Genomic DNA, 26,287 nt, shown 5'->3' with positions numbered 1-26,287 from the left:
TCAAACAAGCAGATCATGGCTCTCATTTCTCCACACATTTTGACCATTCTCTCAAGATCTATAAGCTATGAAGAACACAAATATGAACAGAACATGGCATTGCCAAGCTTCCTGCTTGTGACCTGCCCCAATACTGGAGCAGAATTTTCCTTTTTTGTTCATATATACATACAGTACATACATACATATGTACGTACAAAAATTGCTTGCAGCAAACTTTTGACTATTTTGACTCCCCACATCGAATATCTTGATGGTAGAGGTGCTATAAAAATACTTCCTAGTTTCATGCAGACACATTGGTGATGGAGAAATATTTTGCTGCATTGAGAGCACGCTGCCATGGGACCTAAAATGGGCCCCATTTTGTATATGTTCTGATGTGTAAAAAGAGTTCCTTTCCAGTACTTGAATTCCAGGCCTCTAAACTTCCCTTTCAGTAACAGTGAAAAGAGACAATAGCCAACTTCAATTATTCCTAAAGGATACTGAGTCAAAGTAAATCTCTTAGAACACAATACAGAGCAATAATTATTATCTAGCTTGTTCTCTTTCTCCCGTGACTCTAAAATGAAATAATTTTGTTCTCTTTGAAAGTCTACTTTTTCTGATTTAATTGAACCTGATCATTTTCATGCTGGTTATTACAATTAAGAGGAGAAAAATGTCAAGTGATCTGGTTGTTGCATACAAAGTGTTAAATTAAAAACTGCAAAGAATGCACAGAAACAATTGATACTTTCCTATTTCAAGTTGGTTTCTCCTTCTGACCAAAGATCATGCTTTTGTTCCTATTTTAATTCTTATCCTTCTGCACCAACTATGGAACTTGGAATATGTATGTTACAAAGAGATTTGTTAGCAAAGCAAAATAGAAAATAATATCTGGTCCCTTTTATTGCTTGAACCAGAGTTCTATATATACCTAATAATGGATAATGGATGGAAACTGAACAAGGAGAGATTTAACCTGGAAATAAGGAGAAACTTTCTGACAGTGAGAGCAATCAATCAATGAAACACCTTGGCTTCGGAAGTTGTGGGAGTGCCATCACTTGAGACTTTCAAGAAGAGATTGGACTGCCATTTGTTGGTATAGGGTCTTCTGCTTGGGTGGGGGGTTGGACTAGATGACCTACAAGGTCCTTCCAACTCTGATTATCTGTTATCTGTTACCTACAGGGCTTTTTCTTCTGTGACAAAGAATGCAAGCAAATAAGTCTATTACTCAGGGGTGGGATTCAAATTTCTTAACAACTGGTTCTGTGGGTGTGGCCTAATTTATGGCTGTGGTTTGGTGGTCATGTGACTGGCTGGGCATGACTTATATGTAAATATTATAAATATTTTGGTAAATACTGAATTTTTTATTAAAAAAGAGCAACTTTTATCCAAAATCAAGCAAAACAGACAGGCAGATTGAGTTGCTCACAGAATCACAGATTCACTCAAAGATCTATCTTTCTGTCATTGGCTATCTGAGTCAAATAAAATTTGTTTGCAAGCAAACTCATAAAATTTGTAGCAAGCAAACTCACAGAATTAACTCACAACACACCATGTATGTAAATATTGATTTTTTTATTTAAAAAAGAGCAACTTTTATCCAAAATCAGGCAAAGCAGGCATATTGAGCTGCTCACAGAATCACAGATTCACTCAGAGATCTATCTTTCTGCCATTGGCTACCTGAGTCTGCACTGAATAAAAGAAGCTTCAGTCCTAAGGAAGGTTCAGCTCTGCTTAAAAGCAGAGCCGAAGTTCTAAAGATTAGTTAGAAAGCAAGAAACCCAACAATTTCCTGCTTTTTAGCTAATCTAAATTTCCCAGCACAGCAAAATAGCTGATGGTCGGGAGGAAAAAAAGGAAAAATAGCAACTTAGCACGCAAATTTGCCAGGTAAGGAAGGAGTGGGCAGGGAGGTTTCCGGTGGGCCATGTGGGTGGCGCAACCTGGATTAATTGCTTTGGGGTGCTCTGGAGGTGACATTTCTGTACTGACCACCAAAATTTTCTCACAACCCACTGGTTGGCAATCACTGGCCTAGAGAGCACTTGAAGGACTCTGCCTAGCTCTGGGCATTGAGGATTGGTCAATCTAAGATAGAGAAGTCAAACTCAATTTCATTGAGGGCCGCATCAGGGCAGTGGTGGGATTCAACTGGTGTTACTATCGGTTCGGTGAGAGTGCATTTTGCGCACGCGTGTACAGCATTTCCAAAAAACCTCAGCTGTGCTGCCTGGACAACTGACAAGCGCAGGTGCACAGCATTTGAAAAGCCTCTTCTTTCCTACTTTTTCAACCTCAGCTGTGCCATACAAAGCAGCTGAGGTTGAAAAAGCAGGAAATAAAGAACATCCAAGAGCCCGGGCAGGCATGTAGGCCAAACAGATGAACAAAAGGTTGTTGTCTGCTGCTCTTTAGAGCTACCAGTTCTATAGAACCAGGTCGAACCGGTAGCATCCCACCTCTGCTATTACTTGAAAGAAGTCTATGTAGATATGATACATTCTTAGTTACTTTGTTAGTAATAAAGTACTGTCATCATCATCATCATTGTCATCATCATAACTATCGTCATTATGATTGTGATTCATCCCTGTTTATTTGGTATAAAATGTTGTGAGGAAAAAATACATTTATAATTACAAATCCATCTACCCAATGATCCGTAGCAGAATGTTCCTCAAAATGTTTCTTGAAAGAGAAACATTTGCAAATAGACAAGAGAACTGGCTTCCATTTCTGTCCTCTCTCCACCTCTTTCAAATTATTTTGATTTGCAGCAAACAATAAAATATAGCAACACACAGGCTGGCAAGGTTTACTGGCAAGGCAATTTCAGGGATTTATTTTGTTATAACAACTTGAACACATAAACCTCATGTATTATTACATTGAGACATAGTAGGACCACTAAAAGAATATTTCAATCAATATAAATTGTTAACTCTGACAAATTAGAGTCCCATTACAGTATTTCAGAGCATCTGTGACCCAGACTGGATGCAAATCTAGACTGATTTATTACAATATTGTAAACTAAAGTTACTTAGGCGAGGTGGGCAGTGTAAAAATGTAATAAATATATATTTTTGTAATATATTTGTATTACAGTTATTTGTAAACTAGCTTTCCTGAAGTTGGCACCCTCCTGATATCCTGGGATAGTAACTCTCTGTGTCAATATAGCTATGCTGATATAGTAGGAAAAACTATGTGTGGGTGTTGAAAACCACATATCTTCAAACTGCCAAGGTTTAGAAGAACTGCATTAGGGCAAAGCATACATTGGTTACTGACAGGTTGGAGGGAAAGACAGTCCTCAAGAGGGAAGGCATTACATCCTGTCTTTATAGACTTCTGCAAATTAGGATATATGTGTGATTGGATATAGAAGCAAGATCGGATATAACATCACGCACCAAGTGAGCCCTTTAAGGGATAACCATGAGCTAATGAGCTTCCTCACCCCCAAAGAAATCTTCACTTAAGCTGTTCTAAATCGAATTAGTTTAGGAAGGATTCTGATACATCGTACCAAATACTGTACTTTGAATTCAGACTTTGGATGTTCTTTTGCAATTGGACATCTTTGGATATTTTCTTAAGATTTGCAATTGCTAATTGAAATTGCTTGTATGTTCTAAAAGGTTAAATGAGATAGGTAAGAAAAAAATGTGGTTTTCATTTTGGATAGTTGATGTGCCAACATTTTATTTCATAATTTTCCTTTGATATTTTCTTATGTTTGAAAAGTATTAAATGCATTGTGATAATACCATATTCTTTGTTAAACTGTAAAAACATATGTCAAAATTCTATATTAATACAGGAATTTTTGAGGTAAATTCACATAAGTAAATTACAGTTTAGAATATTTATGTGCTATCGTGTTTTTTTTTTACAAAATTCCTCTCATTTTCTAGATGTTTGTCATCTAAGAGTGAAACAAGGAATTTATGATTTCAATACCCTCATTTCACAGTCCTTTTGAACCTGTAATAAAGAACAAAGATACTTTTTCTAAAACATTTATCTGTGTTCATTCATTTGCATGACCAAATGTGTTTTTTCTGACATTCTGTAGATTAGTTCACTAATGTTTTGATCCAAATTAAAGTGTGCAGATGGTGTTTATTCTGTCATAACATGTGTAAAAATATTTGTAATAATTGTGAGAACTAAATAGGAATTCAATAATATAGTTTTTAAAACAGAAATTTAAACAAAAATATGAATAGATAAGCACATTTCTCCTTTTTACATATGAATCATAACTTTATCAAAGATCTCAAAATGTAATGATGGGAAAAAAAATTAAAACAAAGACTCATCCTCCTCATTTACTGCCATCAATCTGGTATAAAACTAGGTTTTTGTTCTTCATTTGTTTTGTTAGTATCATGATCCTGCTTGGTATTACAATTTTATTTCCCCACAGGCACATATTTCTGCCTGCCTGGGAAAACAGCCAGGATACCACTTCATATCTGTTGAAAAAGAAACTGGTGAGTTTGTTGTTGATTTCATTGTCAGGAAAAAGGGAGATGGGCAATTAAGAAATATGAAATATAAAAAAAGAAAGAAAGAAAGAAAGAAAGAAAGAAAGAAAGAAAGAAAGAAAGAAAGAAAGAAAGAAAGAAAGAAAGAAAGAAAGAAAGAAAGAAAGAAAGAAAGAAAGAAAGAAAGAAAGAAAGAAAGAAAGAAAGAATCCTTTGGAATAGGTAGACATGCCAATTGGAAATGCCTTTTGGTCTGCAGTAGGCCTCATTCCTCTTTATACACAAAATCTTCAATGGCTGGGTTCAGGATTGGAAAAGGCTCTGAAATCCAATTTTGCCAATCTCAGGTAAACATTACTGAGTCAGTGAGTGGTAGCTTATCACGTTTCAGAAGCATGTAAAATCAAAGAGGTTTGAGATTGAGAATTCAAATAAGTGGGGATTTTATTTTTATTTTGCAGTGGATTTTTCATAAACAATCACTTGCCAAGACCTTATATTGGTTTCTTTAATTATATGAGTCAGTGTGCAAATGCAAACATATTCTGTTATTTATCTTTAATTAAACGTCATGGGACGAAAAAGAATAAAAATAATTCAACCTTATTTTACTTTATTTTATATTCAGCTATAGGAATATAGGAAGTTAGTATACTAGTCTAAAACATGAATAAACTAAATTGGTATTTTTAATTAGTAAATTCCATCTGCTTATAATAATAGCATGACACTAGCTATGCAAAACTGTGTAATGAAATACAGTAAGTATATTAGGAATGTTATACAATATTGTACTTTCAAATGTCTAAATCTAATTAACATCAATGATATCAACATTTATTTTCTGATTAACTGAAAAATATTTGTCACTTTTAAACATGCCAATTGGATATACATGTACGAGTATATCAATAGCAGCTTAAAGCAGTTTAAAAAAGAAAACAAAAACAGCAGCAAATATGTCAAAAGGTAAGTATAAGGAAACTACAAAAACATATTAATATGTAGATTTAAGAGAATTATGGAATAAATCAGCAAACTATTCATTGGACTATGAATGCCATTAAGTCAGATGATGACTTGCAAAATACAAATGGCATATTTTGGAAAAGATAATTACATCTTTCCACAAACCTATGCACAGTATTAGATTAATATTTTTCATGAACTATTGATACTTGTTTGTAATTTTATATCGAAAGCAGAAATGCTATGATGGATAAAATGCTAGCTTGAAAACCAGGTTTCCACCAAGGGAATTGAAGCTTTCCATTTCAGCATCACTCACTTAAAGGCCTATTTTTTTAGAACAAGGAAGGCTCAAGGAACATGTGCATTTGTATAAACAAGAGAAGGACTATGTAAAGGTAATATTTATCTTTCTTTCTCACCCAGCAGATCAATAGAGCATGTTGGCCACAGCCTTTTTTAAAAGATGATATTCTGTGTTCTATTTAAATGGTTTTGAAAACTGTTTTGTTTTAAATAGATTAACCATTTCCTAAAATGTGCTAATAACTAACTTTGATTAGATATCAATTCTATTAGAACATATGATTTATCATGAATTATTTGCTTTTCCAAGTTTCTATCCTGGATATAAAGTTTCTTCTTAGCTCTTATCTGTAATCCATTGGAAAGTGACCTGATTTCAAGATTTATCAAAGACAAGTTAAGGATAGTGGAACAATGTTAATTTAAAGATTAAACCTACATTTTTAATACAAGCAACTCAAAAATATAAATTATCCCTAAAATATATTTTTGAAAAGATAGTTCTTACATGCTTTTTAGGACCTGAAAACTCCTGACCTAAATACTACTGTCAGATGGAGATTTAATTGGCTGAACGGTCACATCTAGAGCAGCAGTTGCCAACTGGTGGGCCGTGGCCCACTGGTGGGCCGTGATAAAATTTTGGTGGGCCAGAGAGAAATCTCACCCTCAGAGCACCCCCCAAAGCAATTAATCCAGGCTGCACAGAAACACAAGGCTGTGCTGCCCACATGGCCAGCAGGAACCCTCCCTGTCCACTCACTCCTTACCCAGCAAACTTGCTTGCTAAATTACATTTTTTTCTTTTTCTGACCATCATCTGTTCTGCTGTGCCAGGAGATTTAGATTAGCTAGAAAGTAGGAAATGGTTGGATTTCTTGCTTTCTAGCTAATCTTTAGACTTCAGCTATGCTTTTAAGCACAGCCAAACCTCCCTTAGGACTGAAGTTTCTATTATTCAGAGCAGACTCACGGCAAGCAAATTTGGGAGACTGAGCTAGCTGATGGCAGATAGATAGATCACTGAATGATTCTGTGAGCAATTCAATCTGCCTGCCTGCTTTGCCTGATTTTGGGTAAAAGTTGCTCTTTTTAAATAAAAAAATCAATATTTACATACATGGTGTGTTGCGAGTTAATTTTGTGAGTTTGCTTGCAAAGCAAATTTTATGTGACAGACTCAGCTAGCCAATGGCAGATAGATAGATCTCTGAATGAATCTGTGATTCTGTGAGCAACTCAATCTGCCTGCCTGCTTTGCCTGCTTTTGGGTAAAAGTTGCTCTTTTTTATAAAAGAATCAATATTTACATCAATATTTATAATATTTACATACAAGCCATGCCACACCCACAAATTAGGCCACACCCACAGAACCGGTTAGTGGTCCCTGGGATTTAAAATTATGAGTTCGGTGGTCCCTGAGGTCCAAAAGGTTGGTGACCCCTGATCTAGGGATACTCATAAATTGTTCCACATCAGCTTAGAAAATAACATGGCGTAGCGTGCCATAGAATTTTGTCCTGGGCCCTGTGATATTCAGCTTTTTCACTAATAACCTGAACGTAAGGACTCAGAGGAAGATTATCAGACGTACAGATGACACCAAATAAGAAGAAATAGCTAGAGAGGAGAGGATTCCGAAAAATCTACGCAGACTTGAAAAGTGGGCCACAATGAACAACATGTAATTTGATGATATAAAACCTGGCACAAATGAAAAAGAGAGAGAGAGACAACTACAGGATGGAAGAAACCTGGCTTGAGTGTATGCTATAATGCAGATCACAGAAATAATTTTCCTAATTGCTCTGCCTTAGTGAGATGCCTTTTGGAATACTGTGTTCAGTTCTAGGTACAATCTTTCAAAAGAATATTGACAAATGAGTAAGTTCAGAAGTGAGTGATGACAGTGAAAAAAACTGGAAACCAAGTCTTACGGGAAATGGTTAAAGGAACTAGGTATGGTTAGCCTACACAGGTGAAAACTGGAGAAATATACCACCCGTGCTTTTACAATTTTGTAAACAACAAACTAAAAGACTCAAGGTCCATCCCTCCCTTGATAGGACCTGATGGTAAAGACTGCAACAACGACACCATTAAAGCCAACATCTTTAACACATTCTTCGGCTCAGTATTTGTAAACAGCAATGGATCATGCCCAGTATTTCCTAGCCGTACCACAGATAACAACAATGATCTAATACATATCGATTTCACAGAAGACAATGTTGAAAAAGCACTACGCAACCTAAAACCATCTCTATCTATTGGACCGGATGGAATATGTGCCTACTTCTTAAGAAAGCTATCCACTGCCATAGCCAAACCTCTAAGCATAATCTTTGAAAAATCTTTCAGAACCAGCTCCTTGCCTAACCTATGGTCACAAGCCACAGTCATCCCCATCTTCAAAAAGGGAGACCCAAGCCTAGTTGAAAATTACAGGCCAATCTCCTTATGCTGCGTCACCTGTAAAGTCATGGAATCAATTATTAACCAATCCATCATCCTTCACTTAGAGACAAATAACCTACTCTCCAATAAACAATTTGGTTTCAGAAAAAACTATCCTGTAATCTGCAACTCTTACACTGCAAAAACATATGGACGACTACACAACTCGACCAGGGCAAAGCAATAGACGCAATCTACATAGACTTCTGTAAAGCCTTTGATTCAGTGGTATACGACAAACTACTCCTAAAAATAAAATCCTATGGTATCTCTGGACAACTGAATAACTGGATAGAAGCATTCCTGTCAAACAGACAACAAATGGTCAAAATCGAGCGCATTATCAAATCCAGTACCTGTCAATAGTGGTGTTCCCCAAGGCAGTGTTCTAGGACCAACTCTTCATACTCTACATAAACGACCTCTGTGATCATATTAAGAGCAATTGCGTTCTCTTCGCTGATGATGTAAAGCTGTTCAATACCACAGACAATACTGCTACCCTACAAAAAGATCTTGACTATGTATCAGAGTGGTCAAACAAATGGCAACTTCAAATCTCAACAAATAAATGCTCGGTCTTATATATTGGCAAAAATCAGAAAATAAAATACAAGCTGAATAGTCAAGATCTTGTTGATGACTCAAGCTCTGTAAAGGACCTTGGAATACTCACCTCTAATGATCTAAGTGCTAGAGCCCACTGCAACTACATAGCCAAAAGGCATTAAGAGTTGTTAACCTAATCCTACGTAGCTTTTTCTCTGGTAATATCACACTACTAACCAGAGCATACAAAACATTTGCTAGACCAATACTCGAATACAGTTCATCAGTCTGGAACCCACACTATGTATCTGATATTAGCACAATTGAGAAAGTCCAGAAATATTTCACAAGAAGAGTTCTCCACTCCTCTACTCGTTGTAGAATACCTTATGCCACCAGACTTGAAATTCTAGAACTTGAAAACCTTGAATTACGCCGCCTTCGGTCTGACTTAAGCATGGTATATAAAATCATACATTGCAATGTCCTACCTGTCAATGAATACTTCAGCTTCAACCATAACAACACAAGAGCACACAATAGATACAAACTCAAAGTAAACCGCACCAAACTTGATTGCAGGAAATACGACTTCAGCAATAGAGTGGTCAATGTCTGGAATACTCTACCCGACTCTGTAGTTTCTTCCCCAAACCCCAAAAACTTTAACCTTAGACTGTCTACTATTGACCTCACCCCTTTCCTAAGAGGTCTGTAGGGGCGTGCATAAGCACCAACGTGCCTACCGTCCCTGTCCTATTGTTTCTCTATTCTTTTATTTTTCTTATATGTACCCATTTCATGTATTCACAACTATGTATACATTTATACTTATTATCTTGTAAACAATTGGCAAATCAAATAAATAAATAAATAAATAAATAACTAATGGTTGTCATATACTATAGCTTTCTCTTGCCCTAGAAAAGATTCTATGCATCTTAAAGTTGCTGAGGTTGAGAAACACTAGTTTCAACTATATGAAAGTTTTCAGGTTATATATTAAGAGGGATTACTGGGTGATGAGAGCTGTCAAGTGGTAGAACAGACTGACTCATTACATAGCATGTATCTTCTACCAAGGCCAGATAGCCATCCATCCAAAAGGCTTTAGCATAACCTGCACTGAACAAGTGGTTAGGCTACATGACTTCTACAACACCTTTCAGTTTTATAATTCTGGCAATATTAACTTGGCAAATACATCAAAAGTAGCATTTTTAAATTTTAACATCCACTTTTTATTACTGTTCTGTTCTATTTTATGGTAGGTTCCCTCCATTTTTTAAACAAGTTCTAGTTAATGAATCAGATACCAAGGGTGGGACTGGCCCAAAGTCATCCAGCTGGCTTTATTCCAAAGCTGGAGCAGAACTACCAGTTGCCTGGTTTCTAGCCTGATGCCTACACCAAACTGATTCTCATTGTGGATCAGTCTTTCTCTTTCATTGCTGTTTCCAGAGAGTCTCCTTCTCCTTCTGCCTATAATTAGTGATAATATCTGGTCAAGAGACAATTTGGTGTAATGGTTAAGGCAGAGATCTCCAAACTTAGCAACTTTAACACTCCATAGGATTATAAAATTGAAGTCCACAAGTTTTAAAGTTGCCAAGTTTGGGGACCCCTGGGTTTAGGCAACAGGCCAGAAGCCAGGAGATTGTGAGTTCTAGTCCCTCCTTTGGAACAAAGCCAGTGGGATGACCTTGGGCCAGTCTCTCTCTTTCTCTCTCTCTCTCCCTCTCCCTCTCCCTCTCCCCCTGCCCCTCCCCCTCTCCCTCTCTCTCTCTCCTAAGAAAGAGGCAGTGGCAAATCATTTCTGAAATCTTGCCAAGAAAACTGCAAGGACCTGTCCAAGCAGTTTCCAAGAATCAACGCTGATTCAAAGAGGCAAAAAAAAAAAAAAAAGCCATTTAGTTTTTGAAATGAGAACACCATTAAGAACCACATGCAGAGACTACAACCTGAAAGCTCTAACAGCTTAATTATTCTTGAAATGTTTTATTACAGAGAGGCCATGCTCACCAAATTTAGCATGTGCAGAACAAGTGATTCTTCAAGTTATTATTTGGTTTTTTTTTCCCCTACTTGAGATAAAAATCTGAGATGATTCAGCAAATTGTTTTAATAGCTGTAGGCAGAGTTATTAAAAACCAGTTATTAAAATGCACTCTGTCTACTCCAATCAATGTCAGTAGGAAATTGAATTTGTCTATTTAAATCAGTTTCACAAGAAATTTCATTCAAAGACAAGAGAACAGTATATGCTCTGGCAGAATTATAAGATTGGTGGAAGTGTCTTAGGTAATCTTATCTATCCTCTGTTTGATGTGGAATATCCAAAATCTCTAAAAATGTTTCAATATCCACTGAGGTACTGCCCATTGCCTGATAAGTTAAGTGTTTGTCTGCTCTTCCATAAATTTCCAACCCAAGAGAAAAATAACCTGCACATTTAGAGATACCTGCCTAATTTCATGCAGTACTCATTTTATTCTCAAAAACCCTTTGTGTACCTCTGCCTGAAATGATCTGTCCGTCCCCAACAGGAGCAAAGAACAGAATGTATCAAGAAGAGAGAAAAAGAGATAAAGGAGATGCCAGGATAAAAGTAAAGGAAAAGGAGGCTCCAGAAAAACAAAGAATGAGAGTTCCTTTCTCAGACCTAGTACTGTATGTCCACCATAGATATCAGTGTGTCCTAGCAGATAAGTGGTCTGGAAAAGAAATCTTTCCATTTCTGTTCCAAACCCAGAGTTCTATTCTAACTTTGAACAGCAGTGCCATCCCTTATCTTTTTACTACTTTCAGAAAAAATATTCCCATATTGTCTTGCAAAATAATTATAATTAAAATTTCTCATACTTGATATGCATTCATGTTTAAACAACCATTCCATCTCTATACCACAGTCATTTAAACAGTTATAAATTTTATTTTATTTATTTATTTATTTATATTTATTTGATTTGTCAATCGCTTACAAGATAATAGGTATAAGTATAAACACAGTTATGAATACATGAAATGGATACATTTAAGAAAAATAAAAAGAAACAATAGGACAGGGACGGTAGGCATGTTGGTGCGCTTATGCACACCCCCTACAGACCTCTTAGGAAAGGGGTGAGGTCAATAGTAGACAGTCTAAGGTTAAAATTTTTGGGGTTTGGGAAAGAAACCACAGAGTCAGGTAGAGTATTCCAGACATTGACCACTCTGTTGCTGAAGTCGTATTTCCTTCAATCAAGTTTGGTGCAATTAACCTTGAGTTTGTATCTATTGTGTGCTCTTGTATTGTTATGGTTGAAGCTGAAGTATTCATTGACAGGTAGGACATTGCAATGTATGATTTTATATACTATCGGACTGAAGGCAGCAAATGTGGTATATACTGTAAAAGAAAGGTGAATAAATGACTGTTTCCCTTATTTATGGCAATGATATCTGCCAAACTAGTTATGTAGTTTCTTGTTTCAAAAATGTTTTTCCTTGAAATTTAATTAAAAGTCAAGGCAGCTGCAGATTATTATAAAGATGATAATATAATAAAAGACACTCATTTATGCCCCTCAAAACACCTCATAAATAATGAACATGAAAGATCCCATCTGTTGTTTTTTTTTGGGGGGGGGGGGGGGAAATAAAATCATATTCCTTATCAAACTGTTTGATTGAAAGCAAAAGCAATGTGGGTTGGGGAAGAATTCTTTTTAAATACTTGCTTAGATTAAATGATTTTTTTTCACTAATGTAAAATCCTTCGTTTAGGACATAAAATGGGGACAACCAGTACTAAGAACAGAAGCAGTCTTATGTATTTCCTTAAGTGGAATTAAGAAGGAGCTGGATGTGTAGATCTCAAACCCCAAATTTACTTAAAGCAGAAAAAATAAACGTTCTGCAGAAAAATCCCCAACCCACATTGCTTTTGCTTTCAATCAAACAGTTTGATAAGGAATATGATTTTATTTCTCCCCCCCTCCCCAAAAAAAAAAACAGATGGGATCTTTCATGTTCATTATTTATGAGGTGTTTTGAGGGGCATAAATGAGTGTCTTTTATTATATTATCATCTTTATAATAATCTGCAGCTGCCTTGACTTTTAATTAAATTTCAAGGAAAAACATTTTTGAAACAAGAAACTACATAAAGACTCCTTCAACTTGGGCTGAATTCTAAATTATTTCATGAACATATCTGTGTATTTTTTCTGGCAATGATGAATAATTAGGTTGTTTTTTCTTCTTCTGAGAGTCCTTCCTTCCTTCCTTCCTTCCTTCCTTCCTTCCATCATTCATTCATTCATTCATTCATTCATTCATTCCTTTTCTTTAAATGAAAATAGCTTGTAATTGAATTTTGAAATTAATTATCTAGCCAAAAGGGAAAAACAGAAAAGAAATCCTATCAGGTTTTAGATAGTACCATAAATTCTGTAGGTGATTCCATGCAAGTATCTCTTCTCAGATTCATTAATATATCAATAAAATTTATATATTATCAAACAAGTTAAGACAGAATTGTTGTTCCTTATTGTTAAAATATAATTTAATTCAAAATAAAAGATGTCATAAATAATTTGTGATTTTAATTCATGCATATATCTTATATCTGTTAAGATTAATTATTAAATGGAAGAACATTTTGGCCTTGAATGCTGAAGGAGCCACACTGAACTTCAAACAGACATGAAAGACTTCCGGTTTGGAGAGATTTACTAGTCAATGTTATCAATGCAGGCAGTTGGTTGAGGCTATGATTTAACATGCTTTCCTTCAGTCAATTGAAAATTTCATCATAGACTGTGATAAACATAAATGTTTTAGCATCAGTCTTTTTAATAATCTAACCAAGAATTTGTTTCCGTTCGTTCAGCAATGTATCATAGTTGCAAGGCCCTAGGCATCTAGGTAATTCCAGGACTGCATTCTCTATCTAGAATTATTCTAACTGACAAGATAATTTCAAGACAAACACAATGCTGGAACTATGGCTGGGAGCCACTACTTTTTGTTGTAGCAATTATCTCCTAAAACACCCGAAACTCCCCCCTACTCCCCTGCAGTATATCAGCTCTGTTATTCTGGGCGTTATTCATTCTTCATCCTGGAGTTATACAGTCTATTTTTATTATAGACTGCATTCAGTTACTGAAATTGGTATATGAAGGACAGACAGACAGACAGACAGACAGATTTAAGCTGTAGCATTCAAGGCCATGCCACATTCAGCATTTGTGTTGAATCTGGAATGTTACCATGCTGATGAGTTCACACAAAGTCATCCTCCTTAGGCAGCTAAGCTGATTATCTTCCAGCTTGGCTGCATGCAGTTTAATTTTAAACATTTGAAACACAAATTTGTGTCTTGCGATTTGTGATGGTAAAGCCGCATGGACCTTGGGGGCAGGTCTTTTTCCCATCACAAGAACTTTTGCATCACCCAGCTGAACTGTGAGCTCTCTAGTAGATTTCATAGCAAATGTGTTACACATCTGAGCTAAGTTGTTCTAATGAGCAATACAATCCCTATACAAAAACAACAAAAGCTACCAAGCATGATTTCCCCCTTTATATTAGCATCAGAGGTGGGATTCAATTTTTTTAACAACTGGTTCTGTGGGTGTGGCTTAGTTGGTGGGCATGGCTTGGTGGTCATGTGACTGGCTGGGCGTGGCCAACTCAACATCACTCACATCGAGGCATGCATCTCCTCGCCTGGCCTCTCGTGACTGTGGGGATGTTGCAACAGTCGTAAGTGTGAAAAATGGTCATAAGTCACTTTTTTCAGTGCCATTGTAACTTGAATGGTCACTCCACACAAGCAAAGTAGCAGCAAAGGAGGGGGGAAAAAACTCCAGAGAAGTTTGTTAGGAATATAAGTCACCTAACAGGTATTTGGGTTAGAAATATATAAACCAGGATAAACATTTTAAAACTGTATATTTAAGAAAATGCAAAACTGTAATTAGGTGTGGTTTCTCAAACGGCCACAAGATGGAGCCAGAAACCTTGTTTGTCTTAGTCTCAGAAGAGAGTGTGAGTCAGTCTCTGTTTCCTTCTGTTGGAAAGTATTGCCGTTCCTCCATTTTTCCTAATTGACTGATATTCCTGGATTTAATGTAAGTCTGTTACTGAACTGTTTTTTGACACTGGACTTTGTTATTGAATTATCCCTGGATTGAAAACTGACTGATTTAACCTGTGAATGACTTTGGACTGCCTATTTTGAACTTTGCTTAAACCTTTATTGAAAGTAAACCCCTACATTTACTGTACAGTGTATCTGTGTGCTGTATGTGTATTATTCAAACACTACTCTCAAAATACATCTCCCTGTATGCGCTCATTCTCCTAATGGGGAATTACCTCAACAAAGTTCCAGAGACAGGAAGTCTAGTCCTGCCAAGAATGTAATAAGGATTAACGGAGAGGCAGTTTCTGTAAGCAACACCAGAATGTTTCCTTCCTGCCTTCCTTACAGGATTAGGCCAATAATTTCTTCTAACAACTGGTTCTCCAAACTGCTGAGAATGTTTACAACCAGTTCTAGCAAATAGGTGCAAACTGGTAGAATCCCACCCCTGATTGGCATGCACTTACTTATTCCCCTATGCAGCCCCTGGGCTCAAAACCATTGCTCTCTCTCTCCACAAATATATTCACAGTGACTACATATTGCAATCTATTATCACGGTTGCCATTATTGGAAAAATCCCTGCAGACCTATCTGCAGGGAGGAGGTTATGTCATCATTACAACTTTCAGGGGAAATTTGGATGCAAGAAATGATGTCAAGATGTCTTGACAATCAAAAAACATTTGCATCATACCAACAACTCAATTTGTTTTGTTGCAAAATGTACAGAAACACAGCCAGATTCAAAATAGTTTGTAGAGGTTGGAGAAAGGAAACAGTATTGTGTAAAATGTCTTCACCATTAAGAAATAGTTACTGCATCTTTCATGTTATTAGAGTCTTGTTCCTTGAAGACACTGGCCTATTTTATCAAGATGGTTCAAATTCTTTCTTGGTTTGCCTCTACTAATAACCCTCCTAATGACTGTTCTCTTCTCAGTTAAACACACCAATAGCAATTGTGTTTGGGTGAACAAAAATGAAGTAGAACTTCTGTCTTGGCTGAAATGAGTTTATGTAGAGATTCTGTTTATGTAGAGAAACAAATGAAGTTAACAAAATATTTCATTTACACAATTATTTTTGTGTTTCATTTATTACATAATCCTCTTAAACTAAAATTAAGGAAATTGAAGCAATACTTCTCATCCTAGATAGATAGATAGATAGATAGATAGATAGATAGATAGATAGATAGATAGATAGATAGATAGATGGCACAAGAAAAATTATCAGAATACCAGAAGAAACAAAGTTAGCAAGCATTAACTATATTTGTTTTTCACCATTTTTGCCTTCATAATTAAAGACTTTCTGCTGTTCAAAATACTTCTGATTACTGGGAGAAAAAGAAAAATGTTGGAAAACTCCAAATTATATTCTGATTGCATAATTGGAGGGGGGAACTTCTGCCTTGGCTGAAATGAGTTTATGTGGAGATTCTGTTTATGTAGAGAAACAAATGAAGGTAACAAAATATTTCATTCCCACAATTATTTTTGTGTTTCATTTATTACATAATCCTGCTTAAACTAAAATTAAGGAAATTGAAGCAATACTTCTCATTCAACATAGATAGATAGATAGATAGATAGATAGATAGATAGATAGATAGATAGATAGATAGATAGATGGCACAAGAAAAATTATCAGAATACCCAAAGAAACAAAGTTAGAAAGCATTAATTATATTTGTTTTTCACCATTTTTGCCTTCAAATTAAAGACTTTCTGCTGTTCAAAATACTTCTGATTACTGGGAGAAAAAGAAAAAGGTTGGAAAACTCCAAATTATATTCTGATTGCATAATTGGACTTTGTGCAAAAACAGATGACTTGAGACTGGGAACTTACAGAAATTCATGTTTCTAATATATATAAAAAGGGAAGATATTAAATCTTTCCTTTTTTATTTAATCTCCCACAATTTTTGCTTTATTTATCTCACAGACAAACTTGAAAGCTTATGATTTATATGATAGAAATATATCTGAGACTAATTATATAGTATTATAGAGTCTGTAAGATAGGAAAGAAACAATTGATAGGCATGATAAGCAGACTTTTTTCTCAATTCATACCAAACAGCTGCTGGCTCTATTTCTGTGTCATCCATCTTAATAGACATTGTAGCATATAATCCTGTATTCCCTACATGAATGCACATATAATTATTATGTTGTCTGTTGAGTCATCCAGATGTTTGAATTTCAGTGTACTTGTATTCAGAAAGCATTTAATATTATATCTTTTTTGAATCTCATTCTAAGGAATCTACAATTAGTGATGGACTGATATGGACCTAACTGACCATGCAACTGAGGTTCAGAACCATGAGATCGAGTTGCATTCAAGTTTATCATTAATTGGTTCCTGGGTCCAGCTTGACTGCCCAGGTAAATGTTGCTGAAGCTGAAGCTGGTGCACCAAATATAAATATTTCTGAAAAATGCTACTTGGGTCATACTACTATATATTCCTGCTACATAAAATGAATACATATTTTGATGAAGAGTATCTGGAAACTATGAGTTCTAAATGCATTGGACCTCTGGACCAATTTACCTCTGGACCAAGCGGTAAACAGCATGTATTGTCTTGTTAACCTGATAAAAGGTAGGGAACAATAGGGCTTTCTCCTGTGTTTTCAGAGTTCATGTCCAAGTTCTAAAGTGAATCAACACTGACATGAATGTGTAATAGATCAGACTAAAAACTTTACTTGGATTCATGCAAACATAGCTTCCCTTTTTATACATTTTTTACTTGAATATGTGGAGTCTAGAGAAAAGAATGCTGTGTGCATACCTACATTCTCAACTATTTCAGGTGCCAAACTGAAACAGATTGTTTAAGAAGCTGCATTGGAACCTAATGTGCAATTTGGTGTCTTGTTCCTCACCATAAAGCCTTGAAATGCTTATAACCAGAATCTTAAGAACTTCAGGCTATCTACCTTTCCAAAGTCCTTCCTCTGGGTTCTAACATCCCCAGGAGTACATTGGCTAGGACCAAGAAGAAAGGTCTTTCATGTGATTGGGTAACCCCTCTGCTCATCTTATTGGCCTTCTAGAACTTAGCAAAAGAAAAAAGAAAAGAACAATCCAAACATTTTTCAAAATGACTTAGATGGCTGGTTTCATTTTAAAAAACACATACCTATTACCGTACCACTACTATTAATGTTTGTGATGATATATTGTGCTACTTTTAAACAAGTTTTTCAATATTTCAAAGATTTCTGGAATTATTTCAATTGTTAATGTATAGTTTTATTATCATTGGCTTTCACCTTAACCTTTTTTTATTTTCAAAAGAATAGAATATAATAAATGGATTGAGTGACTTCTATGAATGGCAACTTGCAAAGCAGACTCAAAAAGGGCAATCGATAGCTTCTGAGCCACACACAATATTTGGTTGCAAAATATACAGCCAGTCCCTGCCCATTTCCTGGCCAGCAAGAAACTGACTTAAACTAATTAAAGAACAACTTATTTTAAATATACCCAAGTCTTATTTTTAAAGAATTGATGAGTACCTTATTCACGTATTTCTGGGGAGAAGATTTCCATAAATGGAAAGAAATGAAGCTATCTTAAACTAGGAATAAACAATCAGGTGCATCTGTAAGCATCAACATTTCCATGGTCACCTCCCTAGACAATTATCAGGTTCTCTGTCCACCTATTTTTTAAAGCATGTTTTTATTTTAAAAATTAAACAAGAAACTTTCATGTTGCAGAGTCAGCAGTCCACCCAGTCCTTATAGGTGTTCTGAGAAAATAAAAATGATAACTGTATTGTTTACTAGCCTATGTACTTGCTAAAAAGACCAACAACATAAGGAAAGATAGGGAACAGGTGTTGACATCCATAATGAATGAACATTTTATTTCCTAAAGACCATCACTTTGTGCTCCTAAATTTCTAACACCCAAAAAGATTATTTATCCCTGTTCTAAAGCAATCCTGTCCTTACTAAAATGACCTGGTCAATTTGGGACAATTTGGGACAATTTGACAGCTATATCAGCAGTTCAGATAACTTCTTGTGCCTTAGCCATATTTGCTTTCTTTCTGTTCCCTTCTCTTTGTACATATTTGGTACACTATAATTGGAACACAATTAACAAAAGTACATCCCATTCCATTGTAATAAAGGTTATCTTTAAATGATATTGATTAATTAATCTAGAAATGTACTCATTTTGCATCCCTCCATTTTGCTTCCTGCCTAATATAAATGGCCTCTGAAAGAAATGTTCCACTCAAATGAACTGATGCAGGAAAAAATGGAAGCCAGCAGAGCTCATATTTTCACCTTAATTTACCTTCCAGATCAATATGTGAATATCTTGGTTAAAGAGCAGATGATTCATAGAAAAAAACATTGATGTTTTAAAAGAAATGTCCATGCGCCATGCATGACATTACTATTTTAACTCCCCTGGGCCTTGGTAATTTACCTCCTCTGTTTATTTTATTTACATCAAAATCAAATCTACCATCTAAGATATTTGCATTGTTTCTGCTTATACAGTATCACAGCCAAATGAGAGAATGACTGTGCATTCTTTATTTCATCCATTCCTGCTACATCTCAACAACTTTTCTTCTCTAAACATATATCTTGCAGTTTATGCCTCCAGCTGCCACTACAAAGGCCTTGTTTCCCCAGTCCAGGAAAATTCAGAATTGTTATAACTTTATAACAACCTTATTCTATTTTTCTCTTGTCTTGACTTGTAATGACATCCTGCAAGCTTTGAAAAGATCTCTTGATGGAACAAGGCATCTTTCCACCTGGGAAACTGGGCGACCTGCAGCTTCTTTCTATTCCTGACTGCAATAGATAAAGTTAATAGATAAAGTTCCTGAGAGCAAAGAGATGGCAACCATATTCACTCCTAAGTTCTTAACTATTTCTCCTATTGAAACAATTGCAGCTCATTACTATGAATTTAGCAATTTGTCAGTGGGAAAAAAAGATTTATCTCGAACCAGCCAATCAGTTCAGTATATTGGATACAATGACAGTCCCGTTCCTAGAACATCTCCAAAAATGTTGATCTACTAATCAACATTTACTAATGTTGATTGCAATAAATCTAATTTGGGATCATTTTTGAAACTCTATTTTCACGGGAAAATATGCATGTATGAAAATACAATATACATTTTAAAAATCGATATGGATATTACTAGAGTTTCTTTTTAATCATCTTTTATAAAACAAGGTCAAGTTGTAGTTAATAAAATGTGAAATCCAGAAAATGCAAATATGACGTTGTCAATTATGCCTCCTACAATACTGCTGTTTTCTTTGGGGATATATGATCCCTTAGCAGCAATCAGGACCAGAGGACAAAGCAGATTTTAGGATCATACCATACAGAGGGTTACATAGGGACACTTTAGCAAAATTCTACTAAGATAGGATGCCCTCTTACCACCTTTATGCCCACCTACAATCCTTTTAGAATGCTAGAAGCTACAAAGAACATTGATTGGATGTTGTTGATATCATTTTCCTCATCATATACTGATATTGTGTTTTCATTATTTGAAGCCCGAACATTTAGATCACTTTTGTCCACAAGGTACATACTTTAAGCTGCCTGATGTTCTTCAGCATCCTTCAATATTCAACAAAGGAAAACACTGTGCTTATTTTGTGAACATAAGAGTTAAACTTTAAAAGGAAGCCAGGTGTGCAACCTGCTTCAATAGAATCTCTAGAGGCAAGCCTATGGCATTATCAAAGCATGCTATACAAAATACCAAATGCTAGGAATGTCAACTTTCCACAGATGAGATATTCTGTTCTAACATCAAATAGTTAGAAAATACTAAGTTGGGATAAAACACAGATGCTACATCAAGTCAATGAGAACAAATATCCCCAGACATATATAAGTCATCCTTCTTGCACTTCAATTATTCTGGTATAGAGAAAAGTACATACATACTTTTCAATGTGAATATTGCTCCTCGGTCGAATTTGGAATCTTAGCTGTTTCCTTATAACATGTCATGATCCTATATTGCTATAACAAATACTTCATGTGGATACCAGCAAGCAACTGAAAAGGACCTTTAATCAAGGCTGAATGTTGTTTTTGCCTTCCTGATTATCATTTGACTTTTTAAATTTAGATATTATATTTATATTTAAACTACAGCATAACATTCGGAAACGCTACTTCAAATGTTTGAAAAAAATGAGTTGCCCATTAGGAAGACTAATGGCAGAGGCCATGAAGAGACTGTGTTGATTTGTTCTTTGGTTTTTAGGATTTTTACCTCAGCTGCCTACATATTGCTATGGCTTTTATTGTTACTGTCATATGGTGTTTTTAAACCATAATTATCATTTAAAATAATTATGGATTTGAGATGGGAATTATGGATTTGAGATGGGAATACATATAAATTGAAATAAATAAACAAAAATCAGATATTGAATAAATATAAACCACATGACCTGACAGCATGAAGGTGATTGTCACTTTTTATTATATTTGGTTTTATTTTGAAAATATAAGTAGTTAGGTTTCCAGAATCCAGAGGACTTTTTTCCCCATAAACAGACAGAGAGGGATGGAGGGAAGGAGGAGAGGAACATCCACCTATAGCAATTTGAGATTTACAAGCTTAATGAACCAGGTTTTGTTATAGCTCTTAGCCATAACATTAAAAATAAATTATCACACAAAATGCCATTTATTTCATTTATTTCAACAGCTCAGAGGAAGTAAAACCCTAATTTTAATCTACTTAGAATCCCTCTGGAACACTAATGTGGTACTGTGTCAATTTTTTTCTATTTTTTTTTTCTGTGTTTCATAATAAATAGGGTTATTTCTAAGAAGCATCCCTTGTTATCTTACAGCATAAAACAGTAATAATAAATACTGTTCACTTGCAACACCATGTTATTGAATCATAGTATCGATCTTTTACATTTTATAATCCTATGAAGCAGTGGTGGGATTCAAATTTTTTAATGCCGGTTCTGTGGGCATGGCTTGGTGGGCATGGCAGGAAAAGGATACTGTAAAATCTCCAATCAGGGGTGGTATTTGCTGGTCCTCTGAACTAATCAAAATTTCCGCTACCGGTTCTCCAGAACTAATCAGAACCTGCTGAATACCACCTCTGCTATGGAGTTTCCTTCTGCTTTGTAATTTATTTCCAATTAATTACACTATTTTAAAAATAGAAAGACTTGCTTATAATATGAACCAGCATGGTCAGTGTCCTTCTAAATCTGGAAATGCTGCCAGAATAGTACTGGTAGTTCAGTAAAGCAGACAGTTCTCTGAAGTGTTTGGAACAATTTAGCAGCTCTTTGGTTTATAGATGAAGAATTTATTTTTTTTAATTTTTTTATTTTAGTTGACATTTTATTTATTATTTTATTTTTTTGTTTTATTTTATCAGATTTTATCGCCTCTTCCTCTTATTAAAAAAAAAAAAACTAAAAGTGACCAAACTTGAATCATTTAATTTGCAAATTTGCAATTTGCCATTGTGAAATGGCCCAATTGGGCCCAATTGGCAAAAGAAAGCTCATGACCGTATTGATTGGAAACATGTGGAAGAAGTCTTCATCCTGCAGTGGATAGACAATGGCTAGAATGATGAATTTGCCATAGAAATGAAGAAGTTATAAAGGATTTGGATATAAAAAAAAGGAAGCAGAACTCTACTTTCTGGCTTTATCCAGCCTTATCATAACCCTTATACTTCTCTTCTCCCAACGTTTTCTTCTGAAGAGGGAGAAACTCTCTGATGGTTATGTGTGTGTGTGTGTGTGTGTGTGTGTGTGTGTGTGTGAGGGTGGGGGGAATTGTAGTGGATTAAAATGTGATGGAGAATTTCTGTCACTTTAGTAGAGCTGTCTTGTGCAAAGGTACATTTCTGCTTATGCAAGGTAGCTTTGAAAATTAAATTTAAATAATGTATAGTTAATAACAGGATAAAAATCACTGAGACAGTATGCCGGAGGCCCCAGAGAAATGAAATAATCATATTAATTCTCATTCCGCACCCTCCACTCTGAAAAATAATCTACAAGTGGGTACTGAATTATTTAGGCTGCAGTTATGAAGGTGGGGGTGGGAAAAATCAAGTCTAATTAATAGCACTTTGGTTATATGAGTGAATTGAAGAGTGCACTTGCAGTCCTTTCTGCTCCTTTGCTAAACTGTTTCTCTTGGCATGTTTGTCAAGATTTATTTATGTTCCATACAGCAAGAAAATAAACTCTCCTACTCTGTATTCTTTCCAAAATGAACTGTAGAAGTACCCCCAAGCTCCTGTACAACAGCATTGAGGATCGAGTGGAACCAGTAAGATAACTCTGCACTACTGTGTTTCACATCTTTCCAAATCCTATTTCCTGATGTTAAAATGACACCATGATTCATCCCCCCATTGAAATTAAAAAACAAACAAACTCTAGAAGATGAGTTTGAAAATAGCTGTACGGCTGTACTTTCTACTGACTTTTGGTTGCTACTGCAATAAAAACAAGATAAAGTACAGTTCATTATTGATTACAAAAAAGCTGAAGCCATTATATACAACAGTAAAGACATTTAAAATGACTAGCATTACAAACAAGCCAGTAAAAAAAAGTGGGATGATGCTATCATTACAAATAAGCTCGAAGTACTATATTATTATATCAGTCATGTATGAATGCACCACAGGTCAAACTATTCAAGTTATTATGTTGATTTGTCCTCTGTAAGAGCTGGTTTCAAGATCCACATGGAAAGCAAATGTGTATGTCCCACTATTATGAAATCACTTTTGAAAAAAATATGACAGATTTGGCTGCTTCCAAATTCTAAAACTTTAGGAGATCAGGCTAAGCCATCTTTTCATTGACAAGCAAAGCTGTTTTTATTAATAGTTTCTGGCGTAGAAACTGACTTATGGATTTTAATCTGTTTAGTGCTTTTATTTATTTAATCTAGCAAATGCTGTTAGGCATTAAATTAATTTGAAATAGATCACTTTTAAACTTCAGTTATAATGTCTTTTAATTATAGTTTTATTATTTCCCTGTATTTTATTCTAAGGTTGCTTAAGTATGTTTTTTAAAAAATAGGAAGGCGTGTTATAAATGTAGGAAGCATCTCATTGTTTATTTTTCTAAACATTTTTTCTCACAGCATCAATATTATTATGCTGAATCTCTAACAGTTTTTACAGTTTTCTATTAAATAACTCATACATCATTATAGAAAGACCTAAACAAAATGGAAATAATGAAAAAATAATTAACAAGGTACAGTTCATGCTCAACATACTAAGAATTCTCACTTGTCTTAATGTAGTACCATTATTATCATTTTAAAACAATGGAAGGCTGAGTGAATATGTAGAAGAGAAACTTACCTCTTCCCACTGATGGATATATCTTATTAATCTTGAAAGTCGTAGCAAACGTAGCAGACTGAGGATTTTTGTGAACCTCACAATACGAAGTGCTCTAGCTGTCTTATAGACTTCTGAGTCCATTCCTTTTTCTACAATAAGAAAGATATAATCCACTGGTATGGATGAGATGAAGTCAACCACAAACCAGCTCTTTAAATAATTCATCTTGATTATTTTGGGGTCTAGTATTATTTCAGAGCTATCCTCATTAACCGTGCCAGTTCTAAAGTTCATAATCAAGTCAAACAGAAACACAGTATCCGATGCTACGTTGAAAATAATCCATGGTGTGGTTGTCTGTTCTGTGAAGAATGTGATACCAACAGGTATTATTACAAGATTTCCAACCATCATGATAAGCATGATTAAGTCCCAGTAAAACCTAAGAGAAATAGAGAATGCAATTGTTAATCAAAGCAATGTGTAAATGGCCACTTAGTCTTCTGTTCATATATCTTTTGTGGACAGAGCTTTAAAATTGAAAGAAACTAGATTGCACTAAATATTTGTTTCATTAAATATACAAAACAGAAATTGAAAAATCCCTTCACAATTATTAACGTGCTTATGATTGCAAGTCATATCTTCAAAATAACATTTTCCCCCAGAGGTCTGATGGTTCATTTTTCTGAGTTAATTTTCATTGGTATCTTCAACAGAAATATTTTCTGTTCACCAAGAACTAGCTTGGATAATATACATTTGTTTGGAACTAAACCTTTAAAATGTTTTTTTCATTGTAATTACGTTGAAAGCATTGATAAATGCAAGAAAATATTATTCTAAAAGGAAAAAAAAAGCTGAATGCCTAAACTTCAGAAGCAAAATAAAGGTTTCAGATAGCAATCAGGAACATTAGTATTAAGATAGTAAGCTATGAGAGAAGCATTAGATTTTAAGGTATACTGTTGTTGTTTTAAGAAAAAAAAATCAATTAAAAGAACAGTAGAATAGTGAGAATCTGCTCGGTCTTATTCACAAAAAATTATGTAATATGAATGTCAACAAATTATTAATCTGGTTAATCAATCTGAGATTAGAATTGAGCTGATTTAGATTTGTAATTTCACCAAAGTTATAGTCCAAATCAAAAAGTTGGGGGGGAAAGTTCCAAAAGAAGGATGTGTCAAATCCAATTCCAAGCAATCATAAAGAAAGTTGGATGGACCATCCATGAATCACTTGTTGTCAAGCTTGGCTCAAAAGCACAGCAATACCACATACCATTTAGACTTATATACTGCTTCATAGTGCTTAACAGCACTCTCTAAAAAGTTTACAGAGTCACATATTGCCCCCAACAATCTGGGTCCTCTGGATCTTGGAAGGATAAAAGGCTGAGTCAACCTTAAGCCAATCAGAATCAAACTCATGGCAATTGGCAGAGTCAGCATGCAATACTGCATTCTAACCACTGCGCTACCCTAACTCAATAAAGCTGCTTTATTCCATGGGAGAACAGCACAAATAGCATTCATCAAAGCAATAGAATCATATTCCATTTTTTTATTCTGCTACATAAATATATTCATGTATCTGGCTAAAGTAGCTAAGGTTACAATCCTTTTTCCACTTACCTAATCAGCTTCACTGAACTGCATGAAATGTATTATTGAATACATTCCTGGAAAAGGAATAAAGTTCTCTTTGCACCTTCTCTGAAGTGGTGCTTGTTTTTTTAAAAACTTATTTTTGTATTAATGTATAACAGCAGCCCTCTGTTTCAAAAGGCCATGGAATAAACTTTACTGTTGAATTTTACTTTACAGGTAGTTTCTGAATAATTATGACTTAGTTCCCGTACATCTCTTATTGCTGCCCTATTGTGCAATGTTTGTAAAGGATTTAATTTTGTTCTCAAACATGTAATATTTTCAAAAATATTTATTAAAGATTACAATTCAA

The 26,287-nt window shown here is 35.0% G+C and overlaps 1 protein-coding gene across 2 annotated transcripts in view; it reads right to left on the bottom strand.

Annotated features, from left to right (window-relative positions):
• HCN1 (hyperpolarization activated cyclic nucleotide gated potassium channel 1) overlaps positions 1-26,287 on the bottom strand; it is a 153,597-nt gene that overhangs the window by 95,355 nt on the left and 31,955 nt on the right. For both annotated transcript variants that reach the window (XM_026666324.2, XM_087958449.1), the window contains exon 2: positions 24,341-24,764. In XM_026666324.2, the coding sequence (XP_026522109.1) occupies positions 24,341-24,764 (424 nt within the window). The remainder of the gene's footprint in view (positions 1-24,340; positions 24,765-26,287) is intronic.

The sequence above is a fragment of the Notechis scutatus genome, chromosome 2 (genome assembly GCF_049901735.1).
Source record: "Notechis scutatus isolate UNSWTSFEM ecotype Mainland chromosome 2, rNotScu1.2, whole genome shotgun sequence".
Classification (NCBI taxonomy): domain Eukaryota; kingdom Metazoa; phylum Chordata; class Lepidosauria; order Squamata; family Elapidae; genus Notechis; species Notechis scutatus.
This window is presented reverse-complemented; position numbering and strand designations above follow the sequence as displayed.